At 49.3% G+C, this 18,440-nt stretch overlaps 1 protein-coding gene across 1 annotated transcript in view; it reads left to right on the plus strand.

The window, feature by feature from the left end:
* The first annotated feature begins 4,593 nt into the window (after positions 1–4,593).
* The window catches only part of Myo1e (myosin IE), a 196,209-nt gene continuing 182,362 nt past the window's right edge, over positions 4,594–18,440 (plus strand). Inside the window, 1 exon segment of the mRNA XM_051156748.1 lies at positions 4,594–5,220. Within this exon segment, the coding sequence (XP_051012705.1) occupies positions 5,218–5,220 (3 nt within the window). The 5' untranslated portion in view covers positions 4,594–5,217.

Here is an 18,440-nt window from a genome sequence, read left to right on the forward strand (position 1 = left end):
GGTGCCGTCTTGTGTCTAAGCTAGGGTAAGTTTTACAGTTAGCGAAGAGGCCTCTTCGTAGCTGCCAAGGCTTTGAGTGAGAAAAACACACTTGGGAAAAAATGTTTCCACAAGATTGGCTTGTAAGCAAGTCTGTAGGTGGGCCCTGTTTTCACTAATAACTGATTCAGAAGGGCTCCGCCCACCGTGGGTGGTGCCTTCGCTCGACGTGTGGTCTGGGTTTTCTGAGAAAGCCACCGGGAACAAGCCAGAAAGCAGCGCTGCTCCTAGGGCCTTGTGTCCGGACCCCTGCCTAGGCTGAGTTCCTTCCTGACTCCTCTTCATGGCAGACTTCATGTGTAAGCTGAAATAACCCTTTTCCTCCCCCAAGTTGCTTCGTCCATGGTGTTTTATCACAGCAACAGAAAACAAACTAGAACAAAAGGTAAGGATTTTTAAAATCTTTAAGACACACTTTTTAAAGCATAGGTGCATGTGTCTGTATTTATCTTCCATTTGTGTGTAGTGCTCACAGAGGCCAGAAGAGGGCACTGTGCGCTCTGAAAACAGAGTTATGGGCAGCTGTTAGCGGCCTGATGACTGGTGCTGGCAAATGCTCTTTGGTCATCTGGAAAAGCAGGAAGCATTCTTAATTGCTGAGCCATTTCTCCAGCTCCAAAGATAAGAATGTTTAAAACATAATGTGTGGCCAGACAGACATGATACTCAGTGGATAAAGGCTTTTGTTGTCCAGTTGGGCAACCTGAGTTCCTGTCACTGGGACCTACATGGTAATAGGAGAGACCAGGTTCCCTCACTCTGTCCTTTCACACGTACACACACACGGGCACACACACACATGTGCACGCACCCATGCACACATGCATGAGTTTCAAAAGAAACATAGTATATTACAACAAAAAAATAATTAGTAAAAAATAAACACAATTTGGTGAAAAATCTAGAGTATATAATCTCTCATTCAAACTAAACTAAGAGGAAGAAAGGCACAATTGATGAATTTTTAAAACTGTAGTTTCATCACTTGGGAGGCTGAGGCAGGTCTGTTGCCTGAAATCAGGAGGTGAAGGCCAGCCCTGGGGATATAGTGAGACCCTTGCCCCTAACACACACACACACACACACACACACACACACACACACACACACACACACACACACCACACACACACCTAAAAGTAAGTGAGAAAAAAAGCACGGACCAGGGTTCCCCCAAGTAAGTCAGAACTTGTGACCACACTAGCCTAAACTGACACTGCACCGCCCCCCAGGTATAGAGCTCCCAAGAAGATCACATGACCAGATATGGTCAATTATACACTCAAACAGAGATGAAGGCCCAGACAGCCGTGAAGGAGGAGATGGAGAGGAGCCTTGGTAATGGCGGGCTACCAGAGCACTCCTGGGAATTTTCACACACTCATTCACAGAACCCAGGGCTCGACGGCCATTCAGCATCTGGACTGCCTGATTTCACCCAGAATCCCACATCTGAATCTCTGACCTGGAACACCAGGATGGACGGGAGGGACATGGGAATCACCTCGGTGGACCATTTCCACATGTGTCTAATTTCTCACTCAAGCCAGAATGTTTTATAAATGAGGGAATTGAAGGTCTTAAAAGTTAAGACTTTATAGTCAATTCCATATGCCAATAAATCTAGTTATCTGGCTTACTGCTCAAACATAAAGCAGTTGTATATAGTGTAGGCTGGAGGGATAGCTCAGCTGGTAGAGCACTTGCCAGCATGGACAGGGCCCTGGGTTTGATCCCCGCCTCCCAGTGCACACCCGCAGCCCCGCTCTCGGAAGGTAGGAAGATCAGAAGTTCACGTCCATCCTGGGTTCTATAGGCAAGGTTGGGGCCAGCCTGGGCTTCGTGAAATCTTGCCTCAAGAAAACAAACCAAAACAAAATGTAGGCAGGGATTATAAGAGCGTGAAAAATGAGCTGGTGGGGAGCACATTCCCGCCAGGTTGTGACTGCGTAGCTCGAGAGTGCCTCTTGAAACTAGAAAGAGAACATTGGTGTAAATAAAGTGTTCCTCATCTTCCCCCCCACATAGCCCAGGATGGCTTAAAATTCACTCTGTAGATGAAGATAACTAAACTCCCGATTCTTCTGCCTCCACAGTCCAAATGCTAGGATGACAGACGTGGACCACTTCACACAATGACGTGAAGTGTGGGAATCAAACCTAGGCCTTTAGATGTGGATCTGTGAGGCCAGCCTGGTCTGTGAGCAAGTTCCAGGGCAGCCAGAGCTGCACAGAGAAGCCCTATCTCAAAAAAAAAAAAAAAAAGATGGACACAGGAAAAGTTTTGGGTTTGAGATCAGCCTGAGTTATATATAGAGAGATCTTGTTGAGAGAGAGAGACAGAGACAGAGACAGAGAGAGAGATTGATTCAGTGTCTCACTGTACTGAGCTCCTAAGGAGGCTGCCCATGGAGAAGGTGACGACTTAGTCACGTGTCATTACTTTTGACCTCAAACCTAGTGTTTCTTGTGCTGTTTGTAGCTCAGCTCTCCCCTTTGCTACTCCCTGTTCCTGTGTTCTTCAAAGGCACTTATAGGACCTGGAAGGTGGCACACCTCTGTGACATAAGGAGCCATGTCTGGGCACACGGAGGTCACGCCTGGTGTGTTAAAGGCCTGGTAGGCTCTGAGCTGTTCCCTGGCTGTTTTGTCCTTGTGCAAATCATCACTTCTCCTCATCCTTTTCTTTTTTCACTTCTATTATATTTTGTTTGTTTTTGTCTTAATAGGGATTCACTCTTACCCATGCTGGCCTGGACTTCCTGAGCTGAGGCAATCCTCCTGCCTCAACTTCCGGAACATCAGGGTGTATGGGTGTGCGCCGCCATACCCCGGGAGGGGTGTGAACATGTCGGTAGAAGCCAGAGCCATTCATTTTCTTCTTCCCTTTTTAAAGATTTACATGAGTTTGTATGTAGGATTGTTTTGCCTGCGTGTATATATGTGTATCCCGTGCGCGTGGTGGACCCCAAACGTCAGACGAGGTTGGCATATGTCCTGAGACTAGAGTCGCAAATGGCTTCAAGCTGCCATGTAAAGGCTGAGGATCAACTCTGGGTCCTCCAGAAGAACAGCCAGTGAACTTAAGCACTGAGCCATCCCTGGAGGCTTCCACTTTGCTTGTTTGCTTGTTTAAGATAAGGTTTCTCATTGGCTGGAGACTCATGGACTGGCCTTGGCTGGCTGGCCATGAACCCCAAGCTTGTCTGCCCATCTCTGCCTTCCCAGCATCCCACGGCACTCCGCTTTTTGCTTTTTCCACATTGGTTTTAGAGATCTTAACTCTGGTCCTCACACTGGCAAAGTAGGTAGGTCCTCTGGCTCCAGGCAAGCCACCCCGGCTATCCCTGGTTGTCATTTATGCCAGACCGTAAAGCCAGTAAGGCCTGGCGCCATTGTGCCTTCTGTGTCTGGCCTCTCTCCTGTGGAAGGAACTCAGGCCTTTGTTGCCCTAACAGTGGGAAATGGTTACAAACATGCAATCATGGCTTCCTTTCAAATTGGTGTGAGATGGTTCAGTGTGTAAAGACTACGCACCTGAGTTCAATCTCTGGGACCAACAATGGGGGAGAGAGAGAGAACCAAGTCCCACAAGCTGTCCTCTGAATGCCACACATGTTCAGGGGCACGTGTGCACCCTTTATCTTACTTTTTTTTTTTTTTTTAAAAGAAAATTGGTGTAATTCATGCTCTAAGATTCTTGCTTTAAAATGTACAGTTGGGTAGTTTTGGATATAATCAAAGTGCTACTTTCATCATCAGTACTTCTGGGATACCCTTGGATACCCCAAACAAAGCTCCTTTGTTCCATTAGTCACCCCACACTCCACCCTTCAAGAAGCCAAGATCTACTTCCCTCCCTCTATCCACCACTGTCATAGGCATGGAGTTGTGCTTTGTGAACTTGGGCCCTGACCTCTTGGCAATGAGTTTCCTAGGTCCTTCTCTCCTGCAGGGCAGATCAGCATTTGTCATCACCTCTGCAGGTAGGCATCGCCTTAAAACAAACAGCAAACAGCAAAACCCTTCCTAGCCAAGATGCTTTTTTTTCTTTCTTTCTTTTTACCAGCCTAGCAACTCTAGGATCCTAGATTCACGGTTTTCTGTGCCCTGGAACTTTTCTTCCCGGCCTCTTCTTCCTCAGACACTGGGAGCTTAGGCTGGCGGCGGCCCCTTGAGTTTACTTCCTCAGCCTTCCCCTCCACAAGGCGTCAGACTCCCTAGCGCTGCCTGGGAATCTGTGCTCCCTCCTCTCCTAGGCTACCTGGTTTCCTGAAACCGGACACCGCAGAGGACAGAACTCTCTCTAGTCTTGTTTCCCAAGGAAATTAATTCAGGTATAAAGGACGGGCGGAGGAAATATTTTCCACTTTCCTCACAATCCAGAAAGAAAAAGAAAAGAAAAAGGATTTCCTTTGGGCCGCGGCCAGGACTCTGTGATGTTTTAATGCAGATTAAATATTTCTTTAAAAAAGGGGGGGAGGGAGGGGGGACTTCTAGGAAAACCATGCGACTTGTGCCTGGGAGCTAAATCGATGATGTTAAGCTTCTCCTTAAAGAGAAGAGACAGGAGAGCAGTTTCCTAGTCTCCCAGAGTGTTTTCATGCCCTCGGTTTGGGGGTGTCTCCCTGGGGACCGCTGGGACAGCAGCGCGCTCTGCAGGCTAACGAGGCCACAGGACTACAGGATCCAGAGGCCTTTGGAAACTCTTGTAGTCCCACGCTTGTTGGCTATCTCGCCTTCCCTGAGGAGTGACGCTGCGAAAACAAACTCTGATTGGTCAGGCCTGTGGCGAATTCTCCATTTATGGACAGATTGCCCGGCCCGAGCCCAGCCTGAGCCAAAGAAGAGTTCGGATTAAGTATTAAGTGAAAGAGGGTCCAGGCAGGGCGGCTGGACAAGCAGTCCCGCAGAGCGCATCAGGGCACATCGCTTAGACATTTGAGGATCGGCAGGTCCGGGTGTGCACCAGGTCTTGCCTTCTCCTAGCGTCTCAGATCCCGCCTGGATGGAGTCCCCTCTGCGTTTCCATTGGCTCCTGTGAGTGCTTGGGTGTCGGGGAGCTTGTTTTTTCGGCGAAGAGGGATCAACTTTTGAAGTTTGCCCAGGAGACCGCGTTCCAGCCTCAGAGCCCAGGCAGCTGGACCCGGTGGAGGCGCGACCGCGGCGGGAGTCACCATGGTGAGTTGGCTGCGCCGCGTCCCTGGGACGCCTGACCCGCCCCGGAGCGGGCACCTACCTTGGGCACGCTGCCCAGGCCAGGGGGTGGAGAAGGTGGACGCGCGAGTGTGCACTTCTGGAGCGCTGGTTTCCTGCTGTTTGCTGTAAACCGGGTCTTGGCCGGGTAGAGGGACCGAGGGGGAGGCGGGAGGGGCGCAAGAAAAACTCTCTGAAGTGGCTTTCTGCGCCGGGAAAGTTTTGGTGGCAACGTTGCCGTGGCTGCCAGCTGTCGGAAGCCAGAGCGTGGGCACGTCTGTTTTTGTTTTTTGTTTTTTCTTTTCCCGCACAGCCGTGGGACCGGGGACCCTTTTCTCCTTCCGGGAAGGTGTGGGACACGCCTGTGTCCCTCAGGTCCTTTGCTCTGGGCGGGCACTGGCGTGAGCTCCCTGCCAGCCTGATCCAGCAGCTGTCCCCCTGGCAGTGGGGAGGACCCTGGCAGCCCCGCCTGTACTGATGATGGCCCGAGCGCTGCACAAAGGCAGGCGGGGGCGCCAGGTACCGTGGAGCACCTGGAGGGATTCCGGGCTGTAGGGACCCTGTGACAATGGCGCGAGCAGCGGCAGCCACACTGGCCCGAAGCCCATACCCATAGGGTCCCTGTGTGGGGTAAACACCTCCTGCCGAGGGCCCCACCCGGTCCCAAGCTCGAGAGGACAGCTACCCTGCTGCACACCCCACAAGTCTCCGCTTGGCGCTTGGAGTATATGGCATGGGCTGCCTCTCTATCTCTCTTTAACTCATCTGAAACTTTGTCACACTACCCAGAGGAGTCCTCAGCCCAGACATCCTCCTCTCTCAGTCCCAATAACCTTAGCCACATCCCCTGGGCTTTGCTGCGGTGTAGCCTTCCTTCCGCAGGACAAAAGCAAAGACTGAGTTTTGAGGAGATTGCCAGTCCACCCGGACCAAAAGAAAAAAAAAAAAAAAAAAAAAAAAAGGAAACTTTGTTTGTTTTAACTTAAAAAGTTTTAGGCGGCTTCAAAGTTTACACACTTACTTCTCCGTGAAGGAACTCGTCCTCCTAGTTTTGTCGTTGTTTACTGACGGTGAGGGTTTAGCCTACTAAAAAAAGATGCCTAGCATAGCGCGGGCTTGAGAAATCTGCATCCCAGATCCCCAGCGCCAAGCATCCGCCGCGCGGCGCAGGCAGGGGACAGCCCCCTTCAGCCCGCAAGCAGCCCTTGCCCCAGTTCTATTTAATTAAAAAAAAAAAAAAAAAAAGTTAAAAACAAACGAAAGGCAGCCTGGCCCCAAGCTTCTACTTTTCTCATAGTTCAAAATTATGTCACCTTTGCCCCTGGGAGAGAATCCTTCATTTGCAAATAAGCTTTCTCAGCTAGATTTGAGGTCTCAGAAATCAGTCCACTCTCGTATTGTGCCCTGTGCTGTGTTTGGGTGGAGTTTCTTGGGCCGCTGACCACTTGAACAGTGTGATCGCCCTGGTGTCTAAGAATTGCTATAATTACTTTCCATGGTTCAATATTTCCTTTTTTAAAAAAAATCAATGTGTTTATGTCAAGGACTTAAAGAATTTGACTGAATTTAACTGCTTAAGTGGTACCTTGAGAAAATGAACTTTTCCTTTTGCTAAACTCACTTGCGGGGAGGGGCGCTGGGTAGACTCAAAATTAATCTATGATGCCTTTTCCAGAGACGTGGGAAACACACTCAATCTGGCTTCTTGCAGTTGGGGTAGCTAGTTGATCCATCGGATGTGGAGGAGGCGTGTCTTAGAGCCCTTTCAAGGCTGAGTTACCGGAGTAGACAGGGTGAAGTCACCTCCGCCTGGCTTCCCTGCCAACCGCACAGATGGGCATGTTGTGGGCCACTGGGAGGCTATCTGTGCATCAGATACGGTTGCCTGGAAAAGCTGAAACAGCTGGCCGCCCTGAAGTATTTGTGCCATGGACAGGGCTCTGATATCTAGGGTCATTTGGGCAAAATTAAAGGAATTGGCTCTTCTGTGACTTGAAAAGTTTGACTGGGCTTGTCAGCTGTGTGAAGTCGCCTTAGGACAGGTCCCCACATCTCAGATAGTAGGAGCCCCACGAGGACGCTCAATGCTTGTGTAAGAAGTCTTAGGCTGAATGGAACTTCTGTGTTCGCATCTGTCTGGGCCTGCCCAGTTGAATCCCTCAGCTGTTCAGGACAGGAAGGGATGGGCCATTACCCTCGGTGGGTGTGGCCAAGAATTGACACAGAGCACAGGCCCTTGGCCAGGCCGCAGGAAGAACACCTGTACTGTGGACTCTTCCACATGGCTGCTGTGGTGATGGTCACTACTGACCGGCAAGCCAATGGGGCTTAGAATCATCATGACAGAGTGAAACCTTTGCGCATATCCGAGAGTTTCTCCCTTAGGGTGGTAGAGGCCGTTCCATGGGCTGCGGGTCCCAGGCTGAGTTGTCTCTCCCTGCTTCCTGCCTGCTGGTATAACTAGCCATCTCTCTTCCTCCTTGGTTGGACTTTATCCCCTCCAACAACTGTCAACTCGGACAAGCCCCTCTGTGCATTACTTTTTGTCAGGATTGTCACAAAAATAAAAGTAACTAATTGTGTGCATGGCGGGGGGGTGAGGAGGGAAGAGACTTTCCAGAAAGATCTGGGATCTTGTTAGACTCTCCATTTATACCTAAGGCCCTATGACGTACGCAGTTGTGACTCATGATGTAAACTGTCACTCTGGACTCAGGAACACCGTGTATAGCTTACTTCTCCCTCATGTTTGTTAGCTATGGGACTCTGGTTCATCTGGGAAAACCCAGAATATTATGTTACCAGGCTGCAGTTATCAGCACCCTTCTCATTAGCCTCAGAGGTGAATAACAAAAAATGTCCCTGCGCCATCCTAAATGAACAAATGCTGCTTAGGAGACTGTAGCATCGCCCCGTCAGTGCTAGTAAACAGCAGTGTACGGCCGAGACTTCCTTCATGGGCTCTGGCTCCCTAATCCTTGACAGGTGGTTCCGTTGGTGGCCATGGTCTGTCAAACTTACATATGTGAGTCTGCTTTCTGTCTGAGGCCCCGGAGGATGTGATTCCTAGGGCCTCCGTGAATAAACACGCAGAGACGAGTGAGTAAGCCTTGCTTGGCCATTGTCCTTGGAAGTGTCCAACGTCCATTCCCTGTCTTTGCTGCATACTATTCCTGAGTTGCTAGCAGGCACTGAACATGAACACAGCACTGATTGATTGATTGATTGATTGATTGATTGGTTTGAGACAGGGTTTCTCTGTATAGCCCTGGCTGCCCTGGAACTCACTTTGTAGATTAGGCTGGCCTTGAACTCGATTCCTCTGCCTCTGCCTCCCGAGTGCTGAGCCGCCTCTGGCTGCAGAGCTGATTTATAACTTAGGGATCTGGTAGACAGCTGATCATAGGTGAGCTAGGTTCCTCGGGGTAGAGGCTGATGTGTGTTTAGTAAGTCTGGGATCCATCCGGAATGTTTTCTGGGAAATCAAGCTAGGTCGTTCCCATTGATTGTCAGATTCTAGAAGTACCCTGGCCAAAGCTGTGCAATTCAACTAAACTGGAGAGGAGGGGGTTAGCCTGAAGGCAGAGGGAAGGTTAAGGGAAGCTGGTTCAGGGTGCTACGACCTTGGGACAGGTGTGGTGGGCCAGCCCAGGGCTTCCTGTCTTGGGCGGAATGGACAGAAGTGAGACGTGAGAAGGTGAAAGCCACGCACCCCGATCCCTGCTGACGACTCCACTGGTAGGAACCCCAGGGACTGTGGAGGCCAAGTCACAATCTGGCTCTGGAGAGTAACCAAGAAATACATGTCCCATCCAAACAGGGTCCACAGACATCACCGTTGGCTGTAGTCACACTGGCCACGTTACCAGGTTACCTTCTTGTAGGCACGTGGGCAGCCTAGATCTTGCTGGCACTGCTTGTTTCAAGTACCCCCGATGCCATCGAAAGGGCACGCTCGCTCACCTGTGGGTCCCATGAACCACAAAGCTCCCTCCACCGAACTTGCTAGCCACAGGGTCCGAACAGCAGCTGCACACTCATAATGATGCGGTGATGATGCCAGTGTCCATTGCTATAGCTGCGTGTTTTCCCTGGGCCTCCGCCAGACAAGGTGGCTGCCTGGTATTTTGTACCGGTGGGATCCGGCAGCTCCAACAAGGAGAATCCCTGTGTAGGTGCAAATCGGAAGCTGTCAGAACACGGGCGAGGACGGCTCGTGAGTGGCAAGGCTGCACCTTCAGCTTCTCCTGTTACCCTTCACCCCTCTGTTTCAGTGAGCTGCCCCAGGTTGCAATGCTGCATGACAGCCCTTGCCTCTTGCCCCTTGCCCTTTGCCCCTTGCCCTTTGCCCCTTGCCCTTTGCCCCTTGCCCCTTGCCCCTTTCACTGTGCAGGAACTGAAGGTCTTCCCAAGCATCACCTTTAAGACTAAAGAGCAAGTATCCGTGAGCACTTTCATGGTCACAGATTCGACCTCCTGCTTCTGGTGGCTTGTTGTGGTTGTGGAGTCACGTGAGACTGCACAGAAGACACCCCCTGCCCCAACGATGCTTCTCATCTGCTGGTGAGAGAGGACTAGCCTCCCACTACTTGGGGAGAGCACGTGGCAGCTTTTCATCCATATCTCTGTTCAGATCTCAGCATACTTAGGACACTGTGCAGCTCAGGCTGGCCTCCAACTTACAGTCCTCCTGCCTCAGCCTCCCAGAGCTGGTGTTACAGGCATGTGCCCCATCTAGCTATAATACGCAGAAATATTTTGAAACTTCTAGACAAGTGTAAGATACTCTGAACCTCACAGTGGGGTATGTAGGTACATATGGTCATGCTTTTCCAAATTTGAATTTGAGTAATTTCCTTTTAATATATATATTTTATATTTATACTTGTACAAAATGTAAATTAAGATGTATATTAAAATTTTAATCACATAATGGTAAAAATACAAGTCTCTTCATCTTAGTTAAATATATATATATATATAATATATATAAAATAAAATATATAAATATATAAAAAGCAAATTACTGAAATAGCTATATCTAGCTATCTATATCTTAAGTAGGGTGTTTTGTCTACATGTATGTCTCTGTGCCTTGTACATGAACTTGTACATGTCTGGGCCTGAGGAGGCGAGCAGAAGGCATCTGATCCCTTGGAACTGGAGTTACAGATGGCTGAAGCTGACAGTCAAACTGGGTGCTCTGCAAGAACAGCCAGGGCTCTAACTGCTGAGCCCCATCTTCAGCCCCATTATTTGCATATATATGTGTGTGTATAAATATGCATTAACAAAGATGTAGCAGCTTGTATTTTTACCATTATGTGATTAAATTTTTCTTTTCTGTTTTTTTTTTTTTTTTTTTTCTTCCTTTCTCTTCTCTCTCTCTCTCTCTCTTTTGGTTTTTGAGACAGGTTTTCTCTGTGTAGCCCTGGCGGTCCCAGCACTCACTCTGTAGACCAGGCTGGCCTTAAACTCACAGAAATCCTCCTGCCTCTGCCTCCTGAGTGCTGGGATTAAAGGCGTGTGCTACCACACCTGGCTTACTGCATTCTCAGTTGATTATTTTGTAGTGCTGAGGATCCACCCAGGCCTTGTGTATACGTGACAAGGGCTGTGGCACAGAACCGCGTCCCCAGATCCTGATGTTTTTATTTCCCGCTTTGCTTGGACTTGGCATTTACAGAGCAAATAAGAGGTTAAAGGTTGAATGCCAACAGTATTAAACATAAACATCTCGGCCCTTTAGACTCATTCTGTAATAAGAGCAAGCAAATCATGTTCTGCGTTTTTTTTTGTTTTTTTGTTTTTTTTACTTCAGAATTTATTTTGGCACAGTCAACAGCTTTTTGGTTGTCCTATTAGAATATCTTTAAAAACATATTTTTGACAGTTATATCAAGACAAGCAGAATTCAAGATGCTTTCCTCAAATAACAGCACCGAGTTTGGCAAGCTATGGCTCTCTTCCTGGGTAGTATGCAGACTTGGCCTTCACTTCTGAGCTCCCGCCTTGACAGCAGCAGTGTTGTCATTATTCAGAGCCTTTTCGGTTTTGCTTTTTAACATTCCCCCTTACAGCCAGGCAGTGCTGGCGCACGCCTTTAATCCCAGCACTTGGGAGGCAGAGGCAGGTGGATCGCTGTGAGTTCGAGGCCAGCCTGGTCTACAAAGCAAGTCCAGGACAGCCAAGGCTACACAGAGAAACCCTGTCTCGAAAAACCAAAAAAAAAAAAAAAAAAAAAACATTCCTCCTTACATTTATTTATTTGTGTGTGTGTGTGGTGTGTGCGCACACGTGTGCACATGCGTCTATAGAGGTTGAAGGGTAGCTTGCAAGAGTCAGTTCTCTCCTGGAGATCAAACTCAGGCTGTCAGTCTTGGCAGCACGTGTCCTCACCCACTGAGCATCTTTGAGTGGTTGCTTATGAGCTACAGAAGAAAGTCCATTTTTAATAAGAAAACGTCCTTTCTGGCCTAAACTGCTACTGGCCACATGACCGCCTTCTTGTTCGCTGGGCTCTGTACCTGGTCCCTCTTAGCTGTCACTATTCTGCCTCTGAGTGGGGCTGTGGGTATGTAGTCTTATGGGTAGAGCAAGCTGTGGCAGTCAAAGGAGACAGGTGGGTCCCTTCTCCATAGGAATTAGGTATAAGAGTACTCTGAAGGCAGTCCGTGATCTCTTGGGTGTTTAGAATTCTGCTGGGTGTCAAACACTCAGCCGTAGTACTTAACAGTCATGTAGTGCACTGTAGAGAGAAGAGCATAGGGTCCTTCTAGAACACCTAAAGAGAGCTTAAGATTTCTGTCTTTCGCTGGGCGTGGTGGTGCACATCTTTAATCCCAGTACTCAGGAGGCAGACGCAGGCAGATTGCTGTGAGTTCAAGGCCAGCCTGGTCTACAAAGTGAGTCCAGGACAGCCAAGGCTACACAGAGAACCCTGTCTTAAAAAAAAAAAAAAAGATTTCTGTCTTTCACTTTTATAGAGAGAGGCCTGGGGAGACAACTCAGGGGTAAGGTGCTTGCCGTGTAGACATACCCAGGACCTGTGTAGACGCTGGGTGTGGCAGCACTGGGGAGGGGGGAAGATGCTAAGGGCTTGCCATGTAGACATACCCAGGACCTGTGTGGACGCTGGGTGTGGCAGCACTGGGGACGGGGGAAGATGCTAAGGGCTTGCCGTGTAGACATACCCAGGACCTGTGTGGACGCTGGGTGTGGCAGCACTGGGGAGGGGGGAAGATGCTAAGGGCTTGCCGTGTAGACATACCCAGGACCTGTGTAGACGCTGGGTGTGGCAGCACTGGGGACGGGGAAAGATGCTAAGGGCTTGCCATGTAGACATACCCAGGACCTGTGTAGACGCTGGGTGTGGCAGCACTGGGGACGGGGGAAGATGCTAAGGGCTTGCCATGTAGACATACCCAGGACCTGTGTAGACGCTGGGTGTGGCAGCACTGGGGAGGGGGAAGATGCTAAGGGCTTGCCGTGTAGACATACCCAGGATCTGTGTAGACGCTGGGTGTGGCAGCACTGGGGACGGGGGAAGATGCTAAGGGCTTGCCGTGTAGACATACCCAGGACCTGTGTAGACGCTGGGTGTGGCAGCACTGGGGACGGGGGAAGATGCTAAGGGCTTGCCGTGTAGACATACCCAGGACCTGTGTAGACGCTGGGTGTGGCAGCACTGGGGACGGGGGAAGATGTTAAGGGCTTGCCAACTGGCCAGTCTAGCTAAATCATGACGCCTCCAAGTTGAGTGAAAGACCAAGTCTCAAAATAATAAGGTGGAGCCGCGCATGGCTGTAATCCTAGCACTTGGGGAGGCAGAGGCAGGCGGACCTCTGTGAGGCCAGCCTGGTCTACAAAGTGAGTCCAGGACAGCCAGGGCTACACAGAGAAACCCTGTGAAGAAGTGACTAAGGAAGATATCCCTACAACATGTACCCACGTCTCTCTCTCTCTCTCTCTCTCTCTCTCTCTCTCTCTGTCTCTCTCTCTCTCTCTCTCTCTCTCTCTCTCTCACACACACACACACACACACACACACACACACACACACACACACACGCACACACGCACACGCACGCACAGGCTGTCATAGAACGTGGTCTAAGGCAGAGGACGCAGCTGCCAGCAGAAGGCTTGCCTGCCTGGCGTGCACGGAGCCCTGCATTAGACTGTCAGCTCCCTGTGTACCCTGTGTGGTGGTTCATGCCTGTAATCGCAGAGTTTTTGGTGGTGGACAGCGGCGGGGATAGACGGAGCTCCGAGAAGTGCCAGGAGTCGCTCCTAGGCTCCTCTTGGCCTATACAGGGAGTTTGAGGCCGATCTGGAGGACAGGAAAGCCTGTTTCAGTTTAATGACTTCTGAAGGCTCGTAGCTAGTTTTTGGCCGAGCTGGTGGCAGGGTACAAGTTTTCTGATCTCAGTCTAAGAAGGGTTAGAACCTTATTTTCTCAACAGTCTAGACGTGACCAAGATAGTTTGGTTTCTGAGCGCTTTCCTCGCTTGAAGATGAAAGCTTGTTATTTTTGATTCATGGCCGCTTAAACTGGAAAAGATCATAAGAAGTGAAGTCTGCAGCTAAAGTCGCTCATAATACCATCGCCCTGCGACACAGTAATTATTTTATGTCTTTAGGATTTCCTTCCAGTCTATTCCAACACATACTGTTTTTATGTCATTGTAATTAAGAGACAAATATATCATCCCTTGTGCTCTGTGCCGGGTGTTCCCCCCCCCCCCATTTATTTTATAAATCCTTCACCTTGGTAGACATATTCATGGTCTTTGCTGGTGGAATAACACCTCCACGTAGCCCGACAGCCAACCCTAAGTCATAAGCATAGAAAAATCTCCCCCACGAGTGTGTGCGAGAGAGTGTCCGCCTGGTGCTCACTGCTATGGCAGTGGGATGCTCATCTTTCTGCGCCCCTGGAGGAGACAGGGAGCACCCCGCCCCCTTTTTGGTGTACAGTTGGAACAGGCTTCCTTACTCTCATATACCCACACTCTAGACTCCAAACGTGTGATTGGTGGTGGCAAGGCTCACCCCATGCTCCCCCGTCCTGCTGTTGTCTAAAAGATGGTGCAAGACAAGACCTTCTGTTTCTTCTGCAAGCCTCAGCTGGGAGGTTCCTTCCACGTAGTATTAGGGGTGATGTAAGGCTTGGGACGAGAACGGAGAGAAACCAAGTCCCTCGGTTGAAACTCTCACTGCTCCTGCAGGAGGTTAATAGTGACCAGCCTAGTTAAGCATGGCTGTCATTGGTGTCAAGGTCCTGTGGCCCTCTCCGTGGCTGAAACGGAACTTGTGACTCCTTGACCCTTGGCTTAGGAAGGTCCTGGTCAGGAGCTCAGCTGAGGCTCAGCGGCTTCCACTCCTTCACTGTCTGAACTTGCGCATCGTTGGTTCAGGGATGCAGGGTCCGGCATTCTGTGGCATCCCGGGTGGTCCTGCCTTATTCTGGAATCTCAGGTCTGTCTCCTTTGCCGTGATGGTGACTGATAGCCGATGGCCATTGCTGGAGTTCCTCAGAGCCTTTCACCTTCTGTTAGGCCCTGGGGCCTCCTCTATGATAGTGCAGATCGGGCAGGAGGCCAGCCAGGGCAGGGCAGCAGCGGCATTGCCTCTGAGGCTGGCTTCTCCAGCGGGCTTTGTTTTCTAAGCTGTTCCCTCCCTTTTCTTCCTGCTCCTGTTGGCTTTAAAGAAGGGCCTCGCAGCCACGGGCACCACAGCAACTCTCTGAGTCTCTTCAAGTTCTTCCGCTGCTAGCATGGCATTCTTAGTCCAGTTTTCCAGCATGTTCTCTGGACCCTCTACTCCAGGAACTTGCTTGCAAGGTCATTATGGCTGCCTGGCAATACTAGTCTGGTTCTTCAGGGTCTAGAAGGTGATCTCTGCCAGGGAACAGGTGCACGAGACGGTCTGCTGGTTCTGCCTCACATCCGCGGGGATCCTGAGCCTCTTCCCTGATGGGTGGGCTTTCCAACATGCCTTACACCTCTTGCGGAAGGAGACCATCAGCTACACCAGGTACTGTCCCATTTTTTTTTTTTTCCCGATAGTTTGGTCTTGGCCAAGCCTTCATGAGTCAGGTCTAAATGACAAGTACTTGTTTGAAATTTTCTTCCGTTTATTATCTTTACCTCCTATTTGTTTCTACAGCCCCAGAGAGCTGGTCCATCTTGGTATTGATTCAGTTTTCCCTCCCCTCTGGCAGTACTTAGTATTTCCGGTAACGTCACCTCCTTCAGCTGGGACATGGGACTTGCTTTCTTCATTGGTGACAACCTATCTCACCTCTGAGGCTCTGTCTGTGTCCTGTGTTTTGACTTCCCTCCCAAGTTGCAGCCTTGGAAGTGTAAAATGAAGTTTCTGGAACACGAAGGCGGGGTGGGGGTGGGGGTGGGGACATCTAAATGGGAAGAAATAAAGGCATTCCTCGAGGAACGAGCAGCAGCGTTGTTATAACAGACATGGTTGACAGTCTCCGTGTGCCCACTCCTTTTCTGACTCAACAAATATGCTTTAAAGTGTCTTCTTTATGTGCTGTGCTCTGGGAAGACCCACAGGGCTCATATAGCTGCAAACTTCTATGTGTAAAACATGGTTAAACAGCATTAATTTTAGGCAGCATGGACATAGGTATTTCTTTGTTTTTCTAACATCTTTTTCCAATTAAGAAAAAATGCATATAAACACATACATACAATTCTTCGTATAATTTCAGTACTTGCATGCGCAAAGTTGTGAAACCCACACAAAATCATTCCTAGAGTTGAAGCAAATGCTATTTTTGAGATGGATACTTATGTGAATGGTCAGTTTGGGCCTTCCACTGGGTTATTTTAATTACTTGATATAAGGTGACATCGCGAGCAGGTCCCCCCCTGAATGTTGTACGGAGAGTGACTCAGGGCACACGAGCCATGTTGCTCCACACTCTGACTTATCATCTTAGTCACCGTGCCTCGCTCCAGAGTGTGCGTAGATGTCCTTGTCATAACAGCCACTCCAGACACTGTGGTTTTAATAATAAGCCTGTGTCGTTTCTCAGGATTTTGTGTGCAAGCTGGCTGGTCCCTGTCTAGGCTGGCTCTTCAGATTTTGGTGGTCAGCTGATGGCTTGGCGGGGGAATTCATGATCCAGGAGGGCCTTACTCACCTGCCTGGTAGTTGGCCCACTTTCAGTCTTAGCAATAAAGATATTGCACATGCCTTTAATCCCAGCACTCAGGAGGCAGAGGCAGGCGCATCACTGTGAGTTTGAGGCCAGCCTGGTCTACAAAGCAAGTCCAGGGCAGCCAAAGCTACACAGAGACACCCTGTCTTGAAAAACAAAAACAGAAACAAACAAACAAACAAGATATCATAGCAAACTGGTGTTGGTTTGTTTACGCAGGGGTGGTCAAACCTCAGTGTCACCAAAACCAGCAAGAAGCCTAAGTGGCAATACACGAAGTTTCCAAGTTCTGTTTGATTCAATATTTACTGCTGTTCTTACTGACCACAACAAGTCACATGTCTCTGCCAAGAGTCACTGAGAGACTGGACGACGGAGGGCGAGATGCAGTCCCCACCTTCTTTCCTTAACTGACTGGATAAATTGGGGGCAGGAATAAACCCAGAACAGATGTGGCGTTGCTCCCGACACAGCCTCTGCTGCTCCTTTCAAGACAGGATGCGTATCAGAGAGGCTCTTAGTCTCATTCCAAAAATTGCTCCTTTGTTGTTGTTGAAAACAAAAGGTCAACATGATGGTTAACAAGAATAAGAAAAAATATTTCTACCTATTAAAGGGAACTCTGTGAAAAATGACAAGCACGTAACTTGAGCCCAGACTTAGGGGACCCTGAGTCGTGCCAAGCCAGACAGGCCAACTGTCCTTTTGGACAAAAAAGATGGAACTCATTGCCTTCCAAGGTGGGGACAAGACTTCTTGCTGCCTTTCTAGCCAGCACTGAGCTGTCCGTGTGGAGAAAAATATTCCTCACACAGACAAAAATACATTTTTCCCTTTGGTTGGAAATGTCTCTGGACTATAAGACGGTTCTCAAAATAACCTGTGTCACTTCCATGTCATGTGAGTCACTAACAGTGCCATCTGCAGGCTTTTGTACAACTCTTGGGGTATGTGGCGTCACTTTATTTTTGTTCATAGGACATAAAAAAACAAAAAACAAAAAACCATTACTCTACAAATCTCTCCATAGCCCCCCTCCCTCCTTTCCTCTCTCTTTCCTCTCCCCCCATACCCACCTCGTTCTCCCTTTATTTTATTTCTTAAAATTTTTTAAAGACAGAGTCTTACTTTGTAGCCCAGGCTGGCCTCCAGCTCACAGTTCCTGCCTCCATCCCCTGAATGCCAGAATTACTAATATTGTAGGCATGTGCCTCACCACACCCAGTTCTTCTCTTTAGAATTACAGCAGCTCAGGGTAACTCCTAATCCATCTTTGCTCTCACCTCCCTCTGGCTTATTTTGAGGCCAAATCATAGCCACCATAGCATTCACCCAGGACACTTACTCTATTGGGTTTTAAACAAAAGCAAGACTTGGCACCTGGTGCTCCTTGGGCAGGAAGGAAGAGTGCGTCCCAGACAACCAAAGCTGGTCGCTTCCCTTTGACTTGTAACAGGAAAGCCCCTATTTTATGGAATTGTGCTTACATGTCTGGTCACTAAGGGGACTGCCCAAAGTGTGATCCAGTGTCATTCACAGGGGGTCCGGCTATAATACCTTGGCATTTACTGTCAGGACACACTGGACAGGGTCTCTTCCTGAAGCTCTTGTCTTAGCTCTGCCCAGGAACTACATTTAAGGTACTTGTCACCAAGCCGGGCAGCTTGAATTGGAACCCTAGGCTCCCCATGGAGGGAGAGGACCAACTCTGCAAGTGTCCACACAGGCACACACACACATACACACACACACACGCGCACACACATGCACACACGCACATACACACGCACGCACACACATGCACACACACACATACACATACACACACGCACATACACACGCATGCACACACATGCATACCGCATACAATAAAGAAAAGTAATAATTTCAAGACAGGGTTTCTCTGTGTGGCCCTGGCTGTCCTGGAACTTGCTGTGTAGACCAGGCTGGCCCTGAACTCAGAGATCTGCCTGCCTTTGCTTCCTGAGTGCTGGGATTAAAGGCGTGCACCATTACT

The sequence above is a fragment of the Acomys russatus genome, chromosome 14, assembly GCF_903995435.1.
Source record: "Acomys russatus chromosome 14, mAcoRus1.1, whole genome shotgun sequence".
Classification (NCBI taxonomy): domain Eukaryota; kingdom Metazoa; phylum Chordata; class Mammalia; order Rodentia; family Muridae; genus Acomys; species Acomys russatus.